Source organism: Odocoileus virginianus, chromosome 4, assembly GCF_023699985.2.
Source record: "Odocoileus virginianus isolate 20LAN1187 ecotype Illinois chromosome 4, Ovbor_1.2, whole genome shotgun sequence".
Classification (NCBI taxonomy): domain Eukaryota; kingdom Metazoa; phylum Chordata; class Mammalia; order Artiodactyla; family Cervidae; genus Odocoileus; species Odocoileus virginianus.
The window spans coordinates 29,009,305-29,035,724 of NC_069677.1; the positions used below are offsets into that span (position 1 = coordinate 29,009,305).

Sequence of the window (26,420 nt, forward strand, 5' to 3'; positions counted from 1 at the left end):
GGTTGTACCGAGTTTGTACAGAAAGAACAAATAAACAAATTACTAGTTAAAGCCCCTAGTATCTTGTTACTCAAAATGTTTATGGTGAAATGAGATTGAATTGAGAGTTGAAATTCTGAATCAAAATATTGGAATTTTTAGATCTATCAATTTAGAAAAGAAAGTCATTGTATTAATAGGAAACTACAACCCCCTCAACAAAATAATGCCTTCATACATTTCTAAATGCTGTGTGTTTTCATACATAATATGTCATTTGTCACAACCACCCTAGGAAGTTTAATGAAAAGTATACATTATTGTCCCAGATTCACAACTGAGAAAATGAGCACACTTGGTAACTAATGGATCCTAGATAAGGACCAGGGCTTCTGAATCAATGGAGACCCCAAGGCTCAGATAATTGATAGTCTGTGAATGGTGAAAATGATACTATACCCAAAGGCTAGGAAGATGCCCCCAGAAAAAGATTGTTTCATCAATCTTAAGAAAGCATTCTAAGATGTATGAAAGGTGAAATCAAAATAGAAGCTGCTCTGAATATATTTGAAAGATGTACAAGAGTCCCTGGTATTCTGGGAGAGAAAGAGTACTTTTTTATGAATTTGTATCATATGGGTAATAATAACCCATGAGGGAAAAAGCTGATACAATTTTTTCAGCACTTTAAGATGACGCTGGGCTTCCCAGGTAGTGCTAGTGGTAAAGAACCTGCCTGCCAGTTCAGGAGATATGAGACCCAGGTTCGATCCTTGGGTCAGGAAGATCCCAGAAAAGGGCATGGTAAGCCACTCCAGTATTCTTGCCTGGGAAATCCCATGGACAGAGGAGCCTGGCGGGCTACAGTCCACGGGGTCACAAAGAGACACGACTGAAGCGACTTATTGCACAGCATGCACACAAGATGATGCTATATGTTTTCATAGAGTTTTGTTTTAAAATGTTCATAGCATTGACTTTCAAAGGTGGGGGCGGGTTATGCAAACCTTTTTAAATCCCTACAACTGATACACCCCCAGGCAAATCTGAGGACAATGTGTGTAATGAGAGGTTTTGTTGATGTACATTGTGCTTGTAATGGTGTGAGAATTACTCTTCTTAAAAGTACAAAAGTGGAAATTTTTTATATTAAAAACTTTTATTCCAGATGTGAAAAACATTATCTACTTGAAGATATTTTTCACCTTATTGACTTTAGCAAAGGATTAGAAACAACGAAGAGCAGTAAGGGGATTAGTGGTGGGAGTAATGGGATATCCATTTAACAAAGGAAATTCAAAATTATAGATTTTGAAGGGGATTTTATAAAAACATGAGTTAACAATGTAATACAAAGTGTAAATGTAGGCTATAAAATTATAGGTATATTATATTACATTTTATATGTGTTTTATGCTTTTTAACTAATGTATTGTGCTGAACACATTGTGGGGGGGTGGATGGTTTCTTTCCTCTAGTTCCTAAATTTCCTGTTACCTCTTATAGTAACTACTTGACTTTCATTTATGCAAACTACTTCTATTGTGTACATCTCGAGATTCTTTATTGGAAACTTTTGACTACTTAGTTATATTTCTAAATTATTTTTCTACCTCTTTCCCTGATAAATGCATACTTTTATAAATTTATCTTTTGGTTTTAAGATACCTAATATCATGAAACCTCAGAGACTCAAGAGGTTTCCACGGGCCACAGGAGAGGATAAATACTTAGAGTTTGTAACTAATGACAGCAACTCTTGACCTAGATGCCACAAGAGATTTGAATGAAGAAATGCAGGTGATGTGTGATGTTCCTCCCTTTACAAGACTCACATCCAAGTCAGGGTGCTCCGCAGAGAGGGAATTGTCACATGTAAACAAACCAGCTAAAGCACATGAGTGACTCTGCTTCCTCTTGCAACGTTGACATCAGTCATTGTTTTTTATTCTTTTGTAGGCATGGCAGTTCCTTGGGATAACCCAGGCAGAGAATGAAAATGAACAAGCAGCTATTGTTGCCCTCCAGAGGTAGATAAAACTAAGCACAAAATCACGGGCCAGGTGGACACTTGTTAAAGGACTTCCCGCTGTTTCAGATTTGTCTTTTGACCCTTAAGTACACTGTACAGAATTTGACCAAGATAAGTGCTAAGACACCAGATATTATTTACATTTAGCTCTGGAAAACAATGTATGAAGAAATCATGTTCCTAAATCGCGCTGTTTTATCATCTACAAATTGACCTTCGTTGGCACAAGAGTCTATGTCAAAAGCAGTCATAAAATAGATTCACTGAATCAATAGTTCTTTTTAGCTTTCTAGCCTTCTGCCGCATCTGAAAGTTTTCTTCGGGAAGAACATACTCAGAATAATCTGAGCATAATGTTAACTCCAATTGTCTACAAAGAATCTGCTGAGATAGTTTCATCATCCTGACCCCCTGACTAAAATTCTAGACTTCACTGGGTGGAGATAGCATCACACGATACTTGATTAGAGCCCCTATTTAAACCATGGAAAAACAGCCCCTACCAAACAGACTTTCACTTTCCCTAATCTTTATAAATAGATAGATAGATAGATAGATAGATAGATAGATAGATATACACACACACACACACACATATTTTTATACATTATCAGTTCCTAAAGAACTGATATAGGTACTGTGAGGACTCACTCAACTGGAATTCCATCACCTCCACTAGCTTTGTTCGTAGTGATGCTTCCTGCAGCCCACTTGACTTCACACTCCGAGATTTCTGGCTCTAGGTGAGTGATCACAGCCTCATGGTTATATGGGTCATTAAGGTCTTTTTTGTATAGTTCTTCTGTGTATTCTTGCCGTATCTTCTGCTTCTGTTAGGTCCATACCATTTCTGTCCTTTATTGTGCCCATCTTTGCATGAAACGTTCCCTTGGTATCTCTCATTTTCTTGAAGAGATCTCTACTCTTTCCCATTCTTTTGCTTTCCTCTATTTTTTTGCATTGATCACTGAGGAAGGCTTTTTTTTTTTTTTTAATGTCTCCTTGCTATTCTTTGGAATTCTGCATTAAAATTGGTATATCTTTCCTTTTCTCCTTTGCCTTTCACTTCTCTTCTTTTCATAGCTATTTGTAAGGCCTCCTCAAACAACCATTTTACCTTTTTGCATTTCTTTTTCTAAGGGATGGTCTTGATCCCTGACTCCTGTACAATTTCATGAACCTCTGTCCATAGTTCTTCAGGCACTCTATCAGATCTGATCCCTTAAATCTATTTGTCACTTCCACTATATAATCATAAGGGATTTGATTTAGGTCATACCTGAATGGTATAGTGGTTTTCCCTACTTTCTTCAATGTAAGTCTGAATTTGGGAATAAGGAGTTCATGATCTGAGCCACAGTCAGCTCCCGGACTTGTTTTTGCTTACTGTATAGAGCTTCTCCATCTTTGATTGCAAAGAATATAATCAATCTGATTTCAGTGTTGACCATCTGGTGATGTCCAGGTATAGAGTCGTCTCTCGTGTTGTTAGAAGAGGGTGTTTGCTATGACCAGTGCATTCTCTTGGCAAAACTCTGTTAGCCTTTGCCCTGCTTCATTCTGTACTCCAAGGCCAAATTTGCCCATTACTCTAGGTATTTCTTGGCCTCCTACTTTTGCATTCCAGTCCCCTATAATGAAAAGGACATCTTTTTTGGGTATTAGTTCTAGAAGGTCTTGTAGGTCTTCATAGAACTGTTCAACTTCAGCTTCTTCAGCATTATTGGTTGGGGCATAGACTTGAATTACTGTGATATTGAATGTTTTGCTTTGTAAACAGAGATCATTCTGTCGTTTTTGAGATTCGGACTCTTTTGTTGACTATGAGGGCTACTTCATTTCTTCTAAGGGATTCTTCCCCACAATAGTAGATATAATGGTCATCTGAGTTAAAATTCACCCATTCCAGTCCATTTTAGTTCACTGATTCCTAAAATGTTGATGCTCACTCCTGCCATCTCCCGTTTGACCACTTCCAATTTGCCTTGATTCATGGACCTAACAGTCCAGGGTCCTATGCAATATTGCCTTTTTAAATATAAATTTATTTATTTTAATAATATTTTATTATTAAATATTAATATTTAATAATATTTTAATAATTAAGTAAATCTAATTACTTTACAATATTGTAGTGGTTTTGCCATACATTGATTTGAATCCACCACAGATTTACATGTGTTCCCCATCCTGAACCCCCCTCCCACCTCCCTCCCCATCCCATCTCTCTGGGTCATCCCAGTGCACCAGCCCCGAGCACCCTGTCTCATGCATCGAAACTGGACTGGCAGTTCATTTCACATATGATAATATACATGTTTCAATGCCATTCTCCAAATCATCCCACCCTTGCAATATTGCTCTTTACAGCATCAGACTTTACTTCCATCACCAGTCACATCTACAATTGGGTGTTTTTCTCCTTTGACTCCATTTCTTCCTTCTTTCTGGAGTTATTTCTCCACTGATCTCCAGTAGCATACTGGGCACCTACCGACCTGGGGAGTTCATCTTTCAGTGTCCTATCTTTTTGTCTTTTCATGCTGTTCATGGGGTTCTCAAGGCAAGAATGAATACTGAAGCGGTTTGCTGTTCCCTTCTCCAGTGGACCACATTTTGTCAGAACTTTCCACCATGACCCATGCATCTTGGATGGCCATTAGTTTCATGTGAAGTCAAGTAGGCCTTAGGAAGCATCACTATGAACAAAGCTAGTGGAGGTGATGGAATTCCAGTTGACCTATTTCAAATCCTAAAAGATAAGGTTCTGTGAAAGTGCTGCACTCAACATGCCAGCAAATTTGGAAAACTCAGCAGTGGCCACAGGACTGGAAAAGGTCAGTTTTCATTCCAATCCCAAAGAAAGGCAATGCTAAAGAATGCTCAAACTACCACACAATTGCACTCATCTCACATGCTAGCAAAGTAATGCTCAAAATTCTCCAAGCCAAGCTTCAACAGTACGTGAACATGAACTTCCAGATGTTCAAGCTAGATTTAGAAAAGGCAGAGGAACCAGAGATCAAATTGCCAACATCTGTTGAATCATTGAAAAAACAAGAGAGTTCCAGAAAAATAATCTACTTCTGCTTTATTGACTATGCCAGAGCTTTTGACTGTGTGGATGACAACAAACTGGAAAATTCTTGAAGAGATGAGAATACCAGACCACCTGACCTGCCTTTGAGAAACCTGTATGCAGGTCAAGAAGCAACAGTTAGAACTGGACATGGAACAACAGACTGGTTCCAAATGGGGAAAGGAGTACATCAAGGCTGTATATTGTTATCCTGCTTATTTAACTTATATGCAGAGTACATCATGAGAAATGCTGGACTGGTTGAAGCACAAGCTAGAATCAAGATTGCGGGAGAAATATCAATAACCTCAGATATGCAGATGACACCACCCTTATGGCAGAAAGCAAAGAAGAACTAAAGAGCCTCTTGATGAAAGTGAAAGAGGAGAGTGAAAAAGTTGGCTTAAAACTAAACATTCAGAAAACTAAGATCATGGCATCTGGTCCCATTACTTCATGGCAAATAGATAGGGGAAACAGTGGAAACAGTGACAGACTTTATTTTGGTGGGCTTCAAAATCACTGCAGATGGTGACTGCAGCCATGAAATTAAAAGACGTTTACTGCTTGGAAGAAAAGTTAATGACCAACCTAGACAGCTTATTAAAAAGCAGACATCACTTTCCCAACAAAGGTCCATCTAGTCAAAGCTATGGTTTTTCCAGTAGTCACATATGGATGTGAGTTGTCCTATAAAGAAAGCTGAGTGCTGAAGAATTAATGCTTTTGAACTGTGCTGTTGGAGAAGAATCTTGAGAGTCCCTTGGACTGCGAGGAGATCCAACCAGTCCATCCTAAAGGAGATCAGTCCCAATTATTCATTGGAAGGATTGATGCTGAAGCTGAAACTCCAATACTTTGGCCACCTGATGCAAAGAACTAACTCACTGAAAAAGACCCTGATGCTGGGAAAGACTGAAGGCAGGAGGAGAAGGGGACGACAGAGGATGAGATGATTGGATGGCAGCACCGACTCAATAGACATGAGTTTGAGTAAACTCTGGGAGTTGGTGATGGACAGGGAGGCCTGGCATTCTGCAGTGCATGGGTCGCAAAGAGTGGGACTGAGCAGAACTGAGGGCTTGCTAATCAAAGTCTTATCCACAGATTGCCAGCATCTCATCACCAGGGAGCCTGTCTGACCTGCACAGCCTCAGGCTGCCCCCCAGGCCTGCTGTATCAGAATTTGCATTTTACCAGATCCCCTGATGATTCTCATGCACATCAAAGTTTTCAAAGTTTGAAAAGCCCTTGCCAGAGGCTAGTGGGTTAGCATGAGGGGGAGCCTCTGCCTCCTAAACCAACATTAGTAGTCTAGAAACCCTGGGAATTTCCTTCTCCTTTACAAAGCACTGTACAATCTTTTACATCTTAACACTGAAATTTAGTTCAAGTCAGTTTGCTTTTTGGATAAGATACATTTAATATATTGATAGCTGTTGTTTAGTTGCTAAGAGCAGCATTAAAATAATGATATTCCCTATTTCCCATTAGATAAACTAATTACTACCAAATTATGTGAGAGGATTAGCCACATTTTTTACAGTTTTTAAACCATCTCATTAAAATTACCAAATGCACTTATAAGACTGGAGTTGTAACTCTTAAAAATGGGCAGAGGTCCCAATTTTCATGTAGATAAATATGGTTATTTTCCAGAGACTTAACAGATATTTAGCAATGCTTTGCACCATTTAGTCAGTAAAGACCTCAAGTTTTCTAAAGAACTGTTCAAACTCTGGCTCCAGAAAATTCTGAAATTGACTTTTATTTTCTTCTTTCAGGTGCTTAGAACTGCAGCCCAACAACTTGAAAGCCCTGATGGCTTTGGCTGTGAGTTACACTAACACCGGCCATCAGCAAGATGCTTGCGAAGCTTTAAAGAACTGGATTAAGCAGAATCCAAAGTACAAATACCTTGTGAAGAGCAAGAAGGGATCTCCAGGCCTCACCCGGCGGATGTCTAAGTCTCCAGTTGATAGGTATCCTTCTTGTTAAATTACATCCGTGTACATAGTCAGTCAGCTTCGGAGCTTCAGGTCCCCCCACCATGCATTTCAGGATGGTGTGTAGGATAGCATTTTGCTGAAAGAGCAGCACTGACTGAAAAGGTTGATCAGAGACCAGAACCAAACTTTGGACACATGATCTACTTGTGGACACTCCTAGATGTTTATCTGAATACCATATTTCAAAGCCAAATACTTCGGGCATATAAATAACTTAAATAGCAATGTGCTAGGTTTTATAAAGCCTGAGAACTAGGTATGGGGAAAAGTAAATCATCTGTGTTCAGACTATTTGGCCAACAAATCTGATTTGTTTTCCTCGTAGCTCTGTTCTGGAAGGAGTGAAGGAATTATACCTGGAAGCTGCCCACCAAAATGGAGATGTGATTGACCCAGATCTGCAGACAGGCTTGGGGGTGCTGTTCCACCTGAGTGGAGAATTTAATAGAGCAATAGACGCGTTTAATGCTGCCTTAACTGTTCGACCAGAGGTAAGTGTATAGCAAGTACATTTTTAGCTATCATCCTTCAACCAGGAATGTTGGAATACTGTGTCATTGTGGCCTATAGAAATTGTTAAGAGAGCTCAAATTTTTTCACCAGGACTATTCATTATGGAACCGTCTTGGGGCAACCTTGGCGAATGGAGACCGCAGCGAGGAGGCTGTGGAGGCTTACACACGAGCGCTGGAGATTCAGCCGGGCTTCATCCGGTCCAGATACAACCTGGGGATAAGCTGCATCAACCTGGGCGCCTACAGGTGCGGTAGGGCAGCAGGCTAATGCTGAGAGTCACACGCAGGGCTGAGGTCGATTAACCTGAAGGGTTGTTTCTCAGTAAAAATACCTCCTTTTGTGAAGTAATCTCCTCCTGTTGAGGGTGAGTTTCAGATCTTCAGATCCCGAGGGCTGTTGAGACAGGAACTGTCCGCCTCCATGTTTCTTAGTCATTAGAGAACAGCAGTTATTTGGGCATCTTGTGAAATGTAGATTCTGGGGCTCCTCTCCCAAAGATTTTGATCGATTTGGAGTTAGGGCAAGTCATCTGGGTTTTTAACATCCCCAAGAGCAACTCTCCGAGAAACGTGAGCAGTCCAACCCTTCATTTCCCAGGTAAGGAAGAAAAGGAACCCTTCATTTCCCAGGTAAGGGGGAAAATAACCATGGCTGGGAACGGAGGAATACAGAAGAATGACTCAATAAGGTCTCAGAGCCAGTTTTTGGCAAAGCACAACCTAGAATCCAGATTTTCCAAACCTAATTTACAAGTAAAGTTAGTTTTTAAAAAAAGGAAAACTTCAAAGGGTGGTTTTAAAGTTTGGAATGTCTTGCTCCTTCTCTCGTGACTCCTTATTTTCTTTCAGGTTTATATCCTCTATCTGTTCCCCCATCAACACAGAGCATAAATTACATTTTTTTTTTTTTTTGAGTAATAAAAGTTTGGGTGGTTTTTCTTCTTTATTTTCCTATTATTTTCTATTTTCTAAATCAACAGGTGTTACTTTTCTTAAGTGGGGGGAAAAAAGAGAAATTAATGTTAGTGTCAAACTACACAAAAAATGTAAACCCTTTCTCATTCTCAGAGCCAGGCTTTTAGAATCAGACAAACTTGGGTTCACATCAGAGCTCTGCCATTTACTGGTTTCATAATTCTGGGCACATAACTTTGAGCATCAGTTTCTTCACTTGGATAAAAAAATAAAAGAGGTAACATCTATATTACAGGATTATAGTGCAGGTTAAATGTAATTGCCTAGCACAGAACTGATGTTCAATACCTAGTGGGCATCATTAGTCTGAGTATTATCATTGCCATCATCATCATTATTATTACCATTTAGATAAGTCATGAGAGAGCCACATAACTGGATTGTACTCTTTTGAGAGCTGAAGAATTGCAATCTCTGAACCACATTAGAGCATTTTGCCACCAGCAAATACTGAAACTTTAGAAACGAGTTGCTGCATTTATCCTCAGAGGATCTTAGAAAGAACATCAGTCACTAGATTGCACTCTGTCCTCTAAGAGGATCTTACTCAGGTCAAAACCCAAGAATAGCTTTGTGATTCCTAAGCACCCAGTCTGTTTTATTCTGTGGACATTGTGAAGTGTGTCACAGCAAAGGCCCTCTTTACGTCAGCCACACAAAGGGCCAGAGTCAAATTGTGCCACCTCCCTGCCCATCAGCCTGATGATGCATGTTCCATCTATAAGCTTCATTCCTGACTCTGATTCCCCTAACCTGATTTCTAATTTTTACTCCCTTTATTCACTTACTAGGTTGGTTGTATATATAGATTTTATAACGCCTTAGGTCCTTCTTCTGGAACAAGAAGAGATATAAACAAATGCGCATGTACACATAGAAATATTGAATTCACTGAAAGAAGCCTTTTTCAAAAAAAAAAAATTGAAGCGTAGTTGATTTACAATGTTGTGTTAGCTTCTAGTACAGCAAAGTAATTCAGAAATATATATATATATTCTTTTCCAGGTTCTTTTCCATTATAGTTTTTTTTACAAGATATTGAATTCCCTTATGCTATACAGTAAATCCTTGCTGTTTGTCTATTTTATATATAGTAGTGTGTATCTGTTAATCCTAAACTCCCAATTTATCTCTTCCTCACCTTTCCCATTTGGTAGCCATAAATTTGCTTTCTATGTCTATGAGTCTGTTCCTGTTTGGTAAATAAGTTCATTTATATCATTTGTTAAGATTCTACAAATAAGTGACATTATATTATTTGTCTTTCTCTGGCTGACTCCACTCAGTATGACCCTCTCTAGGTCCACCCGTGTTGCTGCAAATGGCATTCTTTCATTCTTCTTGTGGCTGAGTACTATTCCACTTTATACATATATACATGCACCGTATCTCCTTTATCCATTCATCTGCCAGTGGACATTTACGTTGCTGCCATGTCTTGGCTATTATAAATAGTGCTGCTGTGAACACTGAGGGGGGGGTGTCTTTCCAAATTAGTTTTCATCTTTTCCAGATATATGGCCAGGTGGGATTGCTGGATCACATGGTGACTCTATTTTCAGTTTTCTAAGGAACCTTCATGCTGTTTTCCATAGTGGACCAATTTACATTCCCACCAATAGTGTAGGAGGATTCTCTTTTCTTCACACCCTCTCCAGAATGTATTATTTGCAGACTTTTTGATAGCCACTCTGATCAGTGTAATTATAGTCTTTATTTGTATTTCTCTAATGATTAGCGATGTTGAGCATCTTTCCATGTGACTGTTAGCCACCTGTATGTCTTCTCTGGAGAAATATCTCTTTAGGTTTTCTGCCATATTTTGATTGGGTTTTTTGGGGTTTTTTATATTGAGCTGTATGAGCTGTTTGTATATTTGGGGAGTTAATCCCTTGTTAGCTATATCATTTACAAACATTTCTCCCAGTCCATAGGTTATATTTTCATATTGTTGATGGTTCCTTTGCTGTGCAAAACCTTGTAAATTTGATTAAGTCCTATTTGCTTATTTTCGCTTTTATTTCTTTTGTGTTGAGAGACTGACCTAAGAAAACACTGGTACACTTTGTTTCAGAGGATGATTTGCCTATCTTCTCTTCTAGGAGTTTTATGGTGTCATGTATTATATTTAAGTCCTTAAACCACTTTGAGTTTATTTTTATCTGTGGTGTGAGGGAATGTTCTAACTTCATTGATGTACATGCTAAGCTTTAGAAGAGCCTCCCTTACATGAACATTTTGCAGAGCTTCCAGATGAGTTTTAATTGTAACTTCTTACTGTAGGAAAAAAAAAAAATATGAGGGGTCAATGAAATACTTTCTTGGCATTCACAGTAGGGCAGCTATTTGCAGGAGGCCATGAAAATCCATAAGAGGTAGAAATGGACAAAATTTGCTGAAGTGTGAATTTTTAATCTCAAGCATAAAGTCTCCAGTAAAGAACGGGTCAATTTTAGGGTTGACAGATAAAATGTAGAATGCCCAGTTAAGTTTGAATCTCAGATAAACACAAGTATGTTTTTAGAGAAGTATTTTCCAAATATTGCATGTTACATACTTAATAATGAAAATTATTATCTGAAATTCAGATTTAATTGTGCATCCTGTAGTCCTGTTTGCTAAATCGGTCTGTTTTGATCGGTTCAGCTCAGTTCAGTCACTCAGTTGTGTCTGACTCTTTGCAACCCCATGAACTGCAGCACGCCAGGCCTCCCTGTCCATCACCAACTCCCAGAGTCCACCCAAACCCATGTCCATTGAGTCGGTGATACCATCCAACCATCCCATCCTCTGTCAACCCCTTCTCCTCCTGTCCGCAATCTTTCCCAGCATCAGGGTCTTTTTCCAATGAGTTAGCTCTTTGCATCAGGTGACCAAAGTATTGCAGTTTCAGCTTCAACATAAGTCCTACCAATGAACACCCAGGACTGATCTCCTTTAGGATGGACTGGTTGGATCTCCTTGCAGTCCAAGGGACTCTCCGGAGTCTTCTCAAATACCACAGTTCAAAAGCATCAATCCTCTGCGCTCAGCTCTCTATATAGTCCAACTCTCACATCCATACATGACTTATGGAAAAACCATAGCCTTTACTAGATGGACCTTTGTTGACAAAGTAATGTCTCTGCTTTTTAATATGCTGTCTAGGTTGGTCATAACTTTCCTTCCAAGGAGTAAGTGTCTTTTAATTTCATGGCTGCAGTCACCATCTGCAGTGATTTTGGAGCCCCCAAAATAAAGTCAACCACTGTCTCCACTGTTTACCCATCTTTTTGCCATGAAGTGATGGGACCGGATGCCATAATCTTAGTTTTCTGAATGTTGAGCTTTAAGCCAACTTTTTCACTCTCTTCTTTCACTTTCATCAAGAGGCTCTTTAGTTCCTCTTCACTTTCTGCCATAAGGGTGGTGTTATCTGCATATCCAAGGTTATTGATATTTCTCCTGGCAATCTTGATTCCAGCTTGTGCTTCGTCCAGCCCAGCGTTTCTCATGATGTACTCTGCATATAAGTTAAATAAGCAGGGTGACAATATACAGCCTTGACATACTCCTTTTCCTATTTGGAACCAGTCTGTTGTTCCATGTCCAATTCTAACTGTTGCTTCCTGACCTGCATACAGGTTTCCCAAGAGGCAGGTCAGGTGGTCTGGTATTCCCATCTCCTTCAGAATTTTCCACAGTTTATTGTGACCCACAGAGTCAAAGGCTTTGGCATAGTCAATAAAGCAGAAATAGATGTTTTTCTGGAACTCTCTTGCCTTTTCGATGATCCAGCGGATGTTGGCAATTTGATCTCTGGTTCCTCTGCCTTTTCTAAATCCAGCTTGAACATCTGGAAGTTCACGGTTCATGTACTGTTGAAGCCTGGCTTGGAGATTTTTGAGCATTACTTTGCTAGCGTGTGAGATGAGTGCAATTGTGCAGTAGTTTGAACATTCTTAGATACTTTGAAACAGCAAAGTGTTTTGACTATACTTTGTGGGTCTTTTTATGATATGGGAAACCTTGTGAAATAATAAACATCTTGCATTTTTCCTGAGAAAAAAGACCATAGGCTTAAATGCATTCTGAAAACAAGTTTCACTTTCGGTATAATTATGTCCTTAGGAAGTAACAACCCTCAGTAGAGATATGGCCCAGAAAAAAGCCAAGAGCTGGTGCCAGTCTGTCCATATCGACTGGTCTTGGAACCTAAAATCTCCCTCAAGAATGCAGGTGTCTGTGATGGACCTATACCGTGTGCTTTTCTCATCTCACATGTTCTATGAAGAGTCAAAGGCAAGCACTCTCCTCATACTGTATACAGTTGAAATAAGGAGAGGAAATTGTTGGTATGAAACTGAGGCGGAGCTTAAAATGCTCCCCTTTTGTCAGTAGAAGCTTCAAAGTAGAGCTTAGACCAAAAAATCTTAACCTTTTCGAAAGTGAGGGCTGGATTGTTCAGTCACTAAGTCGTGTCTGACTCTTTGCGACCCCCTGGACCTCAGCCTGCCAGGCCCCTGTCCATGGGATTCTCCAGGCAAGAATACTGGAGCAGGTTGCCATTTCCTTCTCCAGGGGATCTTCCTGACCCAGGGATTGAACCCACGTCTCCTGTCCTGCAGGCAGATTCTTTGCCGCTGAGCCACCTGGGAAGGAGCCATTCGAAAGTGAGGACCCCATTTTAATTGAAAACATAAATCTCATCCCCTTTGATAGTAATGTGTTTATTCTTAGTATAATGAGGGAAACCTACTGTAAGGTGAAGAATGCTTTTAAACAAATGTGCTTTTTCTTAATCTTGACATAACATTTTAAACAATTTTAACTTATACATACATGTGTATGTGTAACATTTGGAACTGTTCACACTTGTACGTGTATAATCTTCTGAGTTCCCCAAAGACCTCTGAGACCTTAAGCTGGGGAACAGGCTTAGACTATCTTCGTGAGAAAAACCTAGAGTTGCTTGACGAGGCCAGCAGGCTAAGGCTAGACTCTTCTAGGCCGTTACCCACCATGGCCCTCAGAGACCACTGCCACACCCTGGGGCGGGAGCAGCCTATGCAGGAGGGCATTCCAGCATCTTTCTTCCCCAGAGTTCTTACAGGCCTAGGATGATGAGAGTAAATGGAGTCGTCATCATTTGAGCTGTGCCGAGGAAGCCGAAAGTGCCTCCATGGCAAACTTTCCTTGTGCATCTGTTATAAATCCTCCTCTCTGGCTTGATCACAAGAAATCCAGAAGAGGGGTGATGAGAAAACACCCACTCCCTTCCATTACCCAAATTGCTACCTCCAGTGCCCTTTACTTCCGGGCAGATCTAACAATGTGTGTGCATTTAGTCACAGTCGTGTCAGACTTGTTGCGACCCCCTGGACCATAGCCCACCAGGGTCCTCTGTCCAAGGGGATTCTCCACACAAAAATACTGGAGTGGGTGGCCATGCCCTCCTCCAGGGTATCTTCCCAACCCAGGAATTGAACCCAGGTCTCCCATATTACAGGTGGATTCTTTACTGTCTGAGCCAAGCAGTGTTGATGAGCAAATGCCTGAATCATGTGCGCTGAAATCAGAAATCCAGCCTTGCTTTCCTTATGGTTTCTTAGGATGCTTAACAGTAACTGCCTTGTAGGACTAAATGAGATCAAATGTGTGAAAAGCTTTTAAGAAGAGTAAAGAAGAAACAAGTTAAAGAGATGTCATTCTTGGCAAAGACAAGTTTGTCAGATATGTAATACATGTTCCAGGTGATGGGGACCTGAAGAGGGCGGTTCCAGGAAGTACTCCAGGCACACAAGCAACAGAAGCAGGGTCGTGGACCACAGGAGCTAGGCCTTTGGAGAGCATCTGACTAGGCGGGTCACAGACTTTTTGTTCTTGGGACACCTTTACACTTGTAACAATTATTGAGAATCTGAAGGGACTTTTGTTTATGTGGGTTATACCTATCAATATTTACCATATTAGAAATTGAGAAAAGTTGAAGAGATTCATTTAAAAATAATAAACCAATTATGTGTTTATATAAATTATATATTTTACCAAAAAAATTTCCCCCAGACAAGCTGTTTACTGAGAAGAGTGGCATTCTTTTACCATTTTTGCAAATTTCTTGAATATCTTGCTTATAGAAGACATTCTTACTCTGCTTCTGCATTCAGTCTATTGGGATATCACACATCATAAAAGTCGCTGGAAAACTCCATTGTATATTCATGAGGAAATGAGAATGAATCTGTAAAATGACATCTCAGTATTATTATAAAAATAATTTTGACCTCACTGATCCCCAGAGTTCCCCAGACCACACATGGAGAGCTATTGACCTAACTTAATGATAGAGCTTTCACATAAATGATTCAGCTATACCTCACAACAAGGTTCTTAAATGACTTTTATTCAGTTGGGGAAACTGAGACTTAGAGAAGAAATTTGCCTAAGGCTAAATAACCAGCTGCTTTGAAACTCAAACTCAACTGAACCCTGGCTGCCTCCTATTTTGAGAAAAGTTAAACTAATGAAAAAAGCTAAACTACATAGTTTCAGAGTAAGGTCAGATGCCGCCTCTGTTTATACAAATCATATCTGTAAAGGTGTTAAGTCATCAGATCATTCCTGGAGCAAGGAGAAAATCAAATGCATTAATGAGTTAGCAATGGTTCTAACTGTCCCATGTGACATACCTAAAACATAGTTTACTTTCCTTCTTTCTGATTTCACTATGTTTAACAATGACTTCACAAAGGAATAGTGAGAGAATCAGAAAGCTGTTCACCTCGTGATCCAAAACACCAAAGAGGTGGTTTTGGACTTTAGACCAAGATGATAATTCGTTTTTATCTTACTTCTAAGTTGGCTAACTCTGAAATCTGTTGAATTTTTAAATGTCTGTTTTTTTACCCTCTTAGAGAAGCGGTCAGCAATTTTCTCACTGCCCTCAGTTTGCAAAGAAAGAGCAGGAATCAGCAGCAAGTCCCTCATCCTGCCATCTCTGGGAATATCTGGGCTGCCCTTAGAATTGCCCTTTCTCTGATGGACCAGCCGGAACTCTTCCAGGCGGCTAATCTCGGTGATCTGGATGTCCTCCTAAGAGCTTTCAACTTGGATCCTTGAAGGAAAAGGGGAAAAAAATCCTTCATCTATGTAATTGTACTGAGAAATGCAAAACTATTTTATTATGAATTCCAGAAAAAAGATAAAAACGGATGTTCAAAAGGCCATGGTGATATAACCCAAGGGAATTCCCACAGACAATGCCCAGTCTCTGTTCAAATACAAAAAGCACAAAACGTTGCAGAGAGTCAAGTTTGGGCTCGAAAGAACAGAGAGACACAAGACAAAACCAAGATAAAGTGACCGTGTTTGAATACGCTTCACAAGCCGTGAGCACACTGCAAGTATGTTCCCTTGCAGCTGATGGACATCAGCTTGCACATCTAAAGAACTTGCTCATGGGGCACCTGGAGAAAGCAGTGCCTTGGATCAGGAAATTCTGTTTCTGAACTGTCCTCTGAAATTCCCCCCTTTTACCAGGTTGAATATAGTTTGGGCCAAGGTGCATGCACATATATTAACTCTTGACTGAAAAGAGGCATTGCTTAAACACGTTCCAATTTTAACTTTTATTGTAGCCCTTTGATTTCAGAGAGGGAGCTTTGCTGGCAAAAGCAGTTTTTGCACTAGAAATTTTTGCTCTTCCCAATCAAAAGTTTTCTGGGATTGTATATATGCACTTTACTATCTTATTTATGCCTTGCTGGAGTTTTGTTTTGTTGCTCCAATTTTTAACTTGGGGGTGAAAGATTTGCGATCTCAGCCTTGTTAGATCAACGGACCAAATAAAAATTCCTGAAAATAGTTTTTCATAGTGTAGGGTTTTGAAGGAGTGTTTTTTCTTAAAGCAGATAAGATATAGGTGTAAATATGTCAAACACAGATCTTATTCACATGCTTTTCTGGGACTCTGTATGAACTTAAGCAAAAGATAAGGTAGCATTCACAAATTCTCTACAGAAAGTTTGATGATGATGTGATTTCTATTGAGTTAACATTAACTTGCTTAAATGTCATATTTTCCTTGTGTTCTAACTGCCATTCACAGTTAATGTTCCTTTTAAACTGTTAATATTTTAAATAGTATTTCTTGAGTGATAAATACATCTTTCCCTTAAAATTATGCATATTCTTAGTTCCATAATAATCTGCCCTGCTCACCCTTTTGCATTCTAAATGATAGAAGATCAGTGTCTTCAAGCTGAACCTCACTGAACGTCAGTGGTTTAATATGAAAGATGCATGCGTAGCTTTCACTTTGAACACGTATCAAGCATCAGGAATTTTCTGCTGGCAGTAGTGTTTTATGTAATTGGTTATGGTCCACTCAGTTCTTCAGAGTGTTTTGTGCCAGTTGGGAGTTTGGTGATTATTTGGAAAGACATCGTTTTTTAAAGATTTAGAAAAATTGTTTGCAAAATTCTAACCAAAATATAAATTCACTGAAGTCCAATTCGAGTAATTTGTCCTGGTTAAGTGGTCCTTTTCGTCTTCACTGTGTCTCTGTCCTTCCTCTAGAATCTTCCCCAAAGCAATCCGAGCCCATCTCTTTTCCTCATGTTCTTTGGTTACTAATAGCTGGATACATTCATGATTATAGTTACCACACACACACAAAAAAAACAGCATTTGGTTCAAGAATTTAATTGACTGGGGAGCTAGCTTCTGCTGGAAGATGAGAGAGGAAATGTACACACATGCTAAGACATCGAACTCTTGAGGTACAGGTAGAAATGCTCTCTTCTCTATGTCAAAAGTCTCTAGGGTAGGAAGGGATCCCAAGGACACATGAAACCACAAGCACTTGAGGCTTCCACATATCATAACCTATCCTAGTTGGATAAAGACAAAGAGTTGAGGGCCTGTGGTGGTGCCAGACTTTTATCTTCTTGTCAAAACCTACCTGGGCTAGGTGATGCCTCCATCTGGCCAGCGCGAGACAGAGGCACTAGGGCATTCACTGTTGGGCAGGAGTCCCAACCCAGGGTTGGCCTCCTTCCCTGCGGTCTGAGAAGCAAAACAGAGCTCAATAATACTTTCAAAAGAATACCTGGTATTCTTTAGTTTCAGAATCCTAGAAACTCGGTCTGGAATGGACTCTTAGCGCCCAACTCCAGTCCGTGACAGATGCCTGCTTGAGTATCCCTAATGGAATAGATCCATTCTCTGCATGCTTATCCTCTCCATCCCTGTGCATCACTGGCTGGTCAGCTGACTTGCATCCATCATAGACCATTAGGACAAACTTTACAGGTATTCTATTTATGAAGTCATTCTATACTTTCAGTAGTCAGCTGAATTTGCAATAAACATAGGCTGCTTTCATAGCCTTGCTGGCACTACCTGCATGAAATCGGTAACAAAGCCTGAAAACAGGGTAAATGTGGGATATTTTTATTTGATTTTTGATTGTTCCTATGTGGTGGCAGATTTTGCAGCCCAAGTTTTATTTTGCTTTTGGAATACAAAGTAACTTCAAAGAGTTGTGTTAGAGGACACAAAGTTTTTCAATACTTTTTTTTAATTGACATAGTTGATTTACAGTGTTGTTAGTTTCTGCTATACAGTAAAGTGATTGTGTTATACATGGATATAAGTTCTTCTTATATTCATTGCCATTATGGTTTATCATGGGTTATTAAATACATTTCCCTATGCTATACAGTAGGACCTTGTTGTTTATGCATTCTATATATAATATTTTGCATCTGCTAACCTCAAACTCCTAATTCATCCCTCCCCCACCCCTCTTATGCCTTGGCAACCATAAATCTGATCTCCATATGTAAGTCTGTTTCTGTTATGTAGATATGTTCATTTGTGTCATATTTTCTTTCAACTTTTTAAAAAAACTATTTGTTGTATATTGGAGTATAGTTGATTACCAATGTTACAGTTTCAGGTGTATTGCAGAGTGATTAAGTTAAACATACACATGTATCTATTCTTTTTCCAATTCTTTTCCCATTTAGATTGTTACATAATACTGAGCAGAGTTCCCTGTGGGTCCCTATTGGTTATCCATGGTAAATACAGCAGTGTGTACATCAATCCCAGACTCCCTAACTACCCCATCCCCCCACCTTGTGTCATATTTTAGATTCTACATATATTTCTCATTTTTTTTAGTTTGTTTATTTTAAACCAATACCAAATTGTGTTGGTTTCTGCCATACATCAACATGAATCAACCATAGGTATACATATGTCCCCTCCTCCTTGAACCTGCCACCCCATTCTACCCCTCTAGGATGTCACAGAGCCCTGGTTTGAGTTTCCTGAGTCACTGTCAGAATCTTACAATAGTTAAAAGCTAATTAATGTGCACAGGAGAACAACTTGCAAAGTAGTGAGAAAAATTTGTTTTTGTTATGATGGATAGCTATTATTGTAAGAAGACCTGTTTTTAGCTTGATAAAGCCTCAGAACTTGTCTTTGGTGGGAAAATAAGAGTCATTTTACTTTAAAGTCATGGTGATTGGATGAGCAGTGTGCCAGCAGAAACTGATGGCTACTTCTGATCATTGCTTGTTCCTGCTGAACCTCTGGGGATCTTCTTGCTGATCTGTCAGTGGACTCTCATTTCTCCTATGAGCCTTAGACAGACAAGTGGCTTTTGTGAGCCTGAGCCTTGATCTTCTTGCCCCAGATGGAGGGAGGGTCTCTTCTTGCCTTTTTCAAGGCCACGATGTAGCAGCCACAGCCACGGTCAAAAAGTGCTGGGCTCTACGCCCACAGATTGGCTGTAACCAGACTTGTTATTTCTTATTTTTACTTATTTCACTTCATCTCTATATCCATGTGTGTTGCTGCAAATGGCATTATTTCATTCTTTTCTATTGTTGCATAGTATTCCATTGTATATATGCACATCTTTTTAAAAAATTTTTATTGGAGTATAGTTGCTTTGCACTGCTGTTAGTTTCTACTGTACAACATGGTGAATCAGCTATATATATACATATATCCCCTCTTTGTTGGATTTCCTTCCCACTTAGGTCACCACAGAGCATTTAGTAGAGTTCCCTGTGCTAGGTTCTCTAGCACAGTAGGTTCTCATTAGTTATCTATTTTATACATAGTATCAATAGTTGCGTATATGTCAATTCCAATCTCCCAATTCATCCCACCCCCACTTTCCCCTTTGGTATCCATACATTTGTTCTCTGCATCTGTGTCTCTGCCTCTATTTCTGCTTTGTAAATAAGATTGTCTATACCAATTTTTTCAGATCCCACATATATACGATACTTGTTTTTCTCTTTCTTACTTCACTAAGTCCATCTATGTCTCTACAAATGACCCAATTTCATTATTTTTCGTGGCTAAGTAATATTCCACTATATATATATGTGTGTGTACACCACATCTTCTTTATTCATTCCTCTGTTGATGGATATTTAAGTTGTTTCCGTGTCTTGGCTATTGTGAATAGTGCTGCTATGAACATAGCGGTGCATGTATCTTTTTGAATTGTAGTTTTTTCCAGATATATGCCCAGGAGTGCTGGATTGCTGGATCATATGGTAACTATTTTTAGTGTTTTGAGAAACCTCCATACTATTATCCATAGTTACTGTACCAACTTACATTCCCACCAAAAGTGTAGTAGGGTTCCCTTTTCTCCACACCATCTCCAGCATGTTATTTGTAGATTTCTTAAATGATGGCCATTCTAACCTGTGTGAAGTTGTACTCATTATAGTTTTGAATTTGTCTAATGATAGCAATGTTGAGCATCTTTTCATGTGCCTATTGGTCATTTAGGTGTCATCTTTGAAGAAACATCTGTTTAGATTTTCTTCTTATTTTCCATCTGGGTTATTTTTTCAGTTGTTGAGTTGTATGAGCTGTTTCCATATCTTGGAAATTAAACCCATGTTGGTCACATCACTTGCAAATATTTTCTCTCAGCCTGTAGGTTTTTTCTATTTGTGGTTTCCTTTGCTATGCAAAAGCTTATAAGTTTGATTAGGTCCCATTTGTTTATTTTTGCTTTTATTTCTACTACCATGGGAGAATGACATGAGAAAATATTGCCATAATTTATGTTAGAGAATGTTTTGCCTATGTTCTCTTCTGGGATCTTATGCTGTCATGTCTTATATTTAAGCCATTTTGAGTTTATTTTTGTGCATGGTGAGAGGATGTGTTCTGATTTCATTGATTTTTACATGCAGCTGTCCAGTTTTCCCAACAATACCTGTTGGAGAGAGTCTTTTTTCTGTTTTACACTCTTGCCTCCTTTGTTGAAGATTAATTGACTGTAGGGGTGTGGGTTTATTTCTGGGTTCTCTGTTCTGTTCCATTGATCCCTATGTCTGTTTTTGTTCTAGTACCATGATGTTTTGATTACTCTAACTTTGTAGTATCATCTGAAGTCTGGGAGGGTTATGCCTCCTGGCTTTGTTCTTTTTCCTTAGTATGCTCTGGCAACTCTGAGTCTTTTATGGTTCCATATAAATCTTAGGACTGTTTGTTCTAGTTCTATGAATAATATCATGGGTAATTTGATAGGGATTTAATTTAAATCAAATTTAATTAAATTTGATTAATTTAATCACATTAAATTTGTAGATTGCTTTGGGTAGTATGGCCATTTTAACAATATTTATTCTTCTAATCCAAGCACATAGAATGTCTTCCTTCAGTGATACTTCCTAAAAATTTTATTGGAGTATATAGTTGATTTACAGTGCTGAGTGAGTTTCATGTGTATAGCATACTGATTCAGTTACATATGTTACTGTTCATTTGCTAAGTCATGTCTGACTCTTTGCAACCCCATGGGATATAGCCTGCCAGCCTCCTCTGTCTGTGGGATTTCCCAGGCAAGAGTGGGAAATAGGAGTGGGTTGCCTATATGTATATATATACATATACATATATACACACACACACACACATATATGTATGTATGTATATACCAATTTCACTATATATAAAATACACACTCATTCTTTTCCAGATTCTTTTCCCATATAACTTATTATAAAATATTGAGTAGAGTTCCCTGTACAATACAGTAGGTCCTTGTTGGTTGTTTTACATTGTGTGTTTTAATTACAAGCTCCTAATTTATCCTTGCTGCCATGTTTCCCTCTTTGGTAACCATAAATTTATTTTCAAAATATGTGAGTCTGTTTCTGTTTTATAAATAAAAAGTATCATCATATAAACAAACTTAACAAAATTAAGTAAAAACAGTTGCTGGAAAGCAAGTGAAAGTTTATAGAAATCAGAGCACCAAAAACTTAAGTAGCAAGATTTCAGATCAGTGTGTATTGTATACACCTATTTTTTAATTGTTGACACATTTAAGGCAGAACTGATTTTTGCATCTTATCTTCATGATGTAAAATCATCATTCAAATTTCTCTTCCATTTGAAAGGACAGGTGTTTTGGGTTACCTTCTGGGGTACTCTAGGAAGGCTTTGAGTACATTTTTTCTTGGGTTACTGAGTAATAAATAGCCTAAGATCTCTTAGAGAATGGTAATATTTTACTATTTTACTATTTTTACTATTTTACCACTCCATTTCATGTGACTTTCAAGGACCAGTTTCACTAGTAAATAGGATGAAACTGCAGAGATGGCCAGTGATCACTGCTGAATTTCAAAATGTTATAACTGTGTCTGCTGGGCTATTTCCATGTGCTCCTGTACCTTCACAATGAGGCAGAGGAGGAGTAAAGGAGAAATAAGGGGCCTATCACATTGAGTCATCATTCCCTTTGCTTTCTCCCACTCAATCCCCATGACTCCTTGAAAGAAAGGCAGATCTTATCCACCAGGAAATGTTTAGTAGAAAACTGAGGTGCGCTTTCTCAGCCAATCTGTGTTCCAACTAGAATGGCAAATTTGTGACAGTTAACTGGGTTGGAATGTCCAGGACCCACTCACTTCCAATTTTATGCTGCTTTCCTCTTTAACATAATAGTTCTGTCTCTATTATTAAAGAGAACTACTTAATTCTCTTTTATGAGAACTATTATGTTAAATCTTAGGTCTGTGTCTAGTCATTAATATAAGTCTTTTTAGTATATTTGTGCTATACAGGCAAGACTTGAATACAACTGTAATTAGTCCTACTTATAACAGGAGCTCCCAAACTCTGTACCATAAGCTTTGTCTGTGTGCCTCAGAAACAGAAGAAGCAAAATGATTATTTTGTGTCCCTCATTTGTCCCTGAATCAGTTGCACAGAACTGGTCTGTATGTTGTTGTTGCTATGGTGATTGTTTTTATTGCTCGAAATGCTTCTAGAAGCATTCTAGTAACAGGGTGTTTTGAAGGCTTCATTTGTGTGCCATCTTCTTGAGGCCTCCTGTTTTAGGAATTATTACACATGCACACGCATGATTTCAACTTTGTAAAAATAATTTCAAATGTATTCCCTCGCCAGATTTTACTGCACAATTTCCTTATTTCAGTATTTATAGAACTGGTTGAAATTAAACTGTTTGAACTAAGAAGTAGATAGATCTATATATTTTTTAAGAGTGTTTATAGCTATCTGAACTCTGGCATAAGGTTTGTAAAAAGGCAGTTTTTAAAAAGTAAAACATATAACCTCAGGTACCGAGATAACGCATGCATTAGTACTTGCAAAGTCTGCCTACTCGAATATTAACCAAAGCATGCAAGATAACTTTACTGAATGTAAATTTACCCTGTGCATGATTAAGTCTCATAGGTTAGCTTATTTTTCCTTGCTTCTGAACAGGGAGCATTTCCATGAACTTTGTGTTCCAGTTTTTCTACCTTTAGTATCCTATCCTTGAGGTTGTTCTCATGCTGTTTACACCAAACTTTAGAGATTCACACAGCTGGTTTCTGCAGTGCAGTGTTGCAGCCAGCGCCAAACTAATCCTGTAAGGAAACCTGATATTTAGACATCCGAACAGTTTTTAAAAAGCAGTTGAGGCACAACAGACCCAAAACAAAATCCACATGTCTGAATGCTACTAAACAAAAGCATATTGATTGCCTCAGCACAATTTTAAGAGTGCACTTCAAATTTTTTCTAAGTTAGAAATGCTGACATTCTTAATAAGGTGGGGAGGTCAGGGTAACATCAGGTGCATGAAAAACATAAGGCAAAGTGGACACAGGGTCTTAATTTCCACAAATGTCACATAGTGGGTGGGGCATCTATCACACCACTGTCCTCAACACAGCCCTGTTCATATGGTAAGTGAGCTACTTGGGGCCACATCCCTTAAGAAACTGGACATGGTCAATCTGTGTAAACACACTGACATTCAAGGTTGATGAGGTGACTTCACAGTCACTCAGAACAAACTCTGAAGTCTTCTCACTGACCTTCTGTGATACCTGCTTTAAGGAAAAATAAGGACAAGGAGACCAGAAGTGGAGGGGGGGCAAAGCTCAGTCAGACAGTAGTGGCATCCTGTGTTATGCCAGCTTTGTCCACTTCATATCCCCACACACATGTAGGTGAGCACCAAGCCCACTGTGTGGAAGCAATAGACAGTTAAGAGGAGGGAAAAAAAGAAAACTAAAGTGTGTGATTTCACAAACTCTCAAGTGGTATTTTGCCTTGAATAACGTTTCCACTACCTGCACCCTCTGCAGAAATACCAAAATAGCACACCCGGGAAATAAGTGCCCCGATCTCAAAACTGTTTTCTTAGGACTGCTCCCCGATAAAGAACTCTTGTAGAGTGTCACAGCAAAACCTGACAGGCTCATTGGAACACTTTCAGAAACCTGTACTCAAAATAATAAGATGGAAAATAATGAATGAGGCAGTTCTTTACTTACCATAAAATGTGGATTTTTCTTTCTTAGAGAAGGAAATGGAAGGAATATACACACTCAATGAGGTAGTTTGGCCTTTTCAATGAGATATATAAAAATACCAGAAAGGAATTGTGCTACATGAGAAAGATGTTCATGATTGAACGTGTTACCAGTAGACAAAGGAAACAGCAAACCTAAATTTTACTAATTTATTTTCAATTCCCCCCATATCATATAACCCAAACCCTCTTCAATTTTCATTGCCCAACTTTGTTTACATTTGTTGAAAATAAACCTGATTAATTTACTAAACTTTTTACAAACTATAACAAGCATTTATTAACTATTTAGAAGAGATGTTTCTATATATTTTATATATCTATGAATATTGCATATCTAATCTAAAATACTATTTGGGACAACTTCTTCTGTGATGCTTCCTTATCATGCTCAGTTATGTTTAAAATCTTGGGATTTCATTTTTAACCTCAATAGATAACAGAAAAAAATTAACCTTAAATGTTTACATTGAGCTTTTAAATTAAAACCAACCCAAATTAAGTGACCTATAGTAAATTAATGACAGTAGGGGTGGGGTATTAAATTTATTGGCATACTACATGACAATGTATCTGTATATTTAATGAAATATTACATATCATAGCACAACTCTGCTGGGTATTAAGACTTCATCTTAGTATTTCCCTGCATTGCTCTTTGAAATAAAATTACTACCATAAAAATCTCTTATCATATTGATTGATGTGTTTAATTTACTCTGTTGGCTTATAATTTGCAAAGTACCAAGATTAAGGTAGTATTTTTGTACTTAATGGAAGCATGCCTTCCCCTTTTTCACATTATTAAATTGTATTTATATTTGTGCAATTTTAAACTATGTTTTCAAATAAACTTTGTCTGTGGCTTCAAGGTCTTTTCAAATATCTTTCAAAATGGGATAGAGGGATCAGAATTGCTTCAAATCAAACAATCCAATTTGTACTCCTGGTTAAAAGGTCTTTTTATTGAATAGCACTATAATTTTGCATGAGTTATCTGGAAATCAGGAATGCATTTTTAGATAAAAAAATCTTTAAAATCCTCCTCCTTTGTTAAAGTCTAAAATATTATTTAACCTGAAATTGAGCTTTGGTGGATTTTTGTGGGGCTTTTTCTTTTAGAATAAAAGTATTAAAATATATTTGTTTTAGGGTCTTTTTCTTTTTTGGTCAAATCTTTGAGCACATACTAAGTACAGGTCTTGTTCTAGAGCAGAACAGTGGTAAGTAAATCAAACCTTTGAAGAGCTTGGATATCAACAAGAAGTACTTTGCACCATTCTTATCTATTAAAAGTGCTAAAAGAACAAAGTAAGTTCTGTATATTTAGTGAAATATTACATATCATAGCACAACTCTGTTGGGTATTAAGACTTCATCTTAGAACAACAAGGTTAGTAAGAAATGAGAGTGACCGGGCTCCTTTATCTGGACAGGTCAGGAAAGGTTTCTCTTACCTGGTGTTTTGGGCTGAGATTTGAACAGCAAGAAGCCAGCCAAGTGGAGCTGGGGATTCCCTCCTCAGTGCCCTGTCTCTTTCAGTTGGAGGCCACACTTACCCTTGGTGGGATTCTCTTTTCTCCTCTGTAAAATTAAGCTGTATATCTTTTCATTCCTGCTTCACTGTTATTCTCCAGGCACTAAAGTCCCATCTACCTAGTGGTGAACTGTGGCTCCCCTCCTACCTCTGGCATAACTCAAACCCTTTCTATGTCTCCAACCTCCTCCCCAATTTTTAAAATATGAATATTAATTTCCTTTCATAGCTGCTTCACTCCATGTGTGTGTACAAAAGCAGCCCAGGGTCTGAATGGTTCTTCACATTTCTTTACAGGGCTCCTTAAGGTAATACCTTACCTATGCAGCACTTCAAAGTTCACAAAGGACTGATATATTTTTTCCTTACTTAACACCTGCTGGCGATCAGCTTAAGGAATCAGAACTTCAGGCACCAGTAGTTAATTTT

The 26,420-nt window shown here is 38.6% G+C and overlaps 1 protein-coding gene across 15 annotated transcripts in view; it reads left to right on the forward strand.

Annotated features, from left to right (window-relative positions):
* The window catches only part of PEX5L (peroxisomal biogenesis factor 5 like), a 272,998-nt gene extending 247,402 nt beyond the window's left edge, over positions 1-25,596 (forward strand). For all 15 annotated transcript variants that reach the window (XM_070466356.1, XM_070466358.1, XM_070466359.1 and 12 more), the window contains 5 exons: positions 1,939-2,009; positions 6,875-7,072; positions 7,425-7,590; positions 7,703-7,860; positions 15,483-25,596. In XM_070466356.1, the coding sequence (XP_070322457.1) occupies positions 1,939-2,009; positions 6,875-7,072; positions 7,425-7,590; positions 7,703-7,860; positions 15,483-15,687 (798 nt within the window). In that variant the 3' untranslated portion in view covers positions 15,688-25,596. The remainder of the gene's footprint in view (positions 1-1,938; positions 2,010-6,874; positions 7,073-7,424; positions 7,591-7,702; positions 7,861-15,482) is intronic.
* Positions 25,597-26,420: the final 824 nt, after the last annotated feature.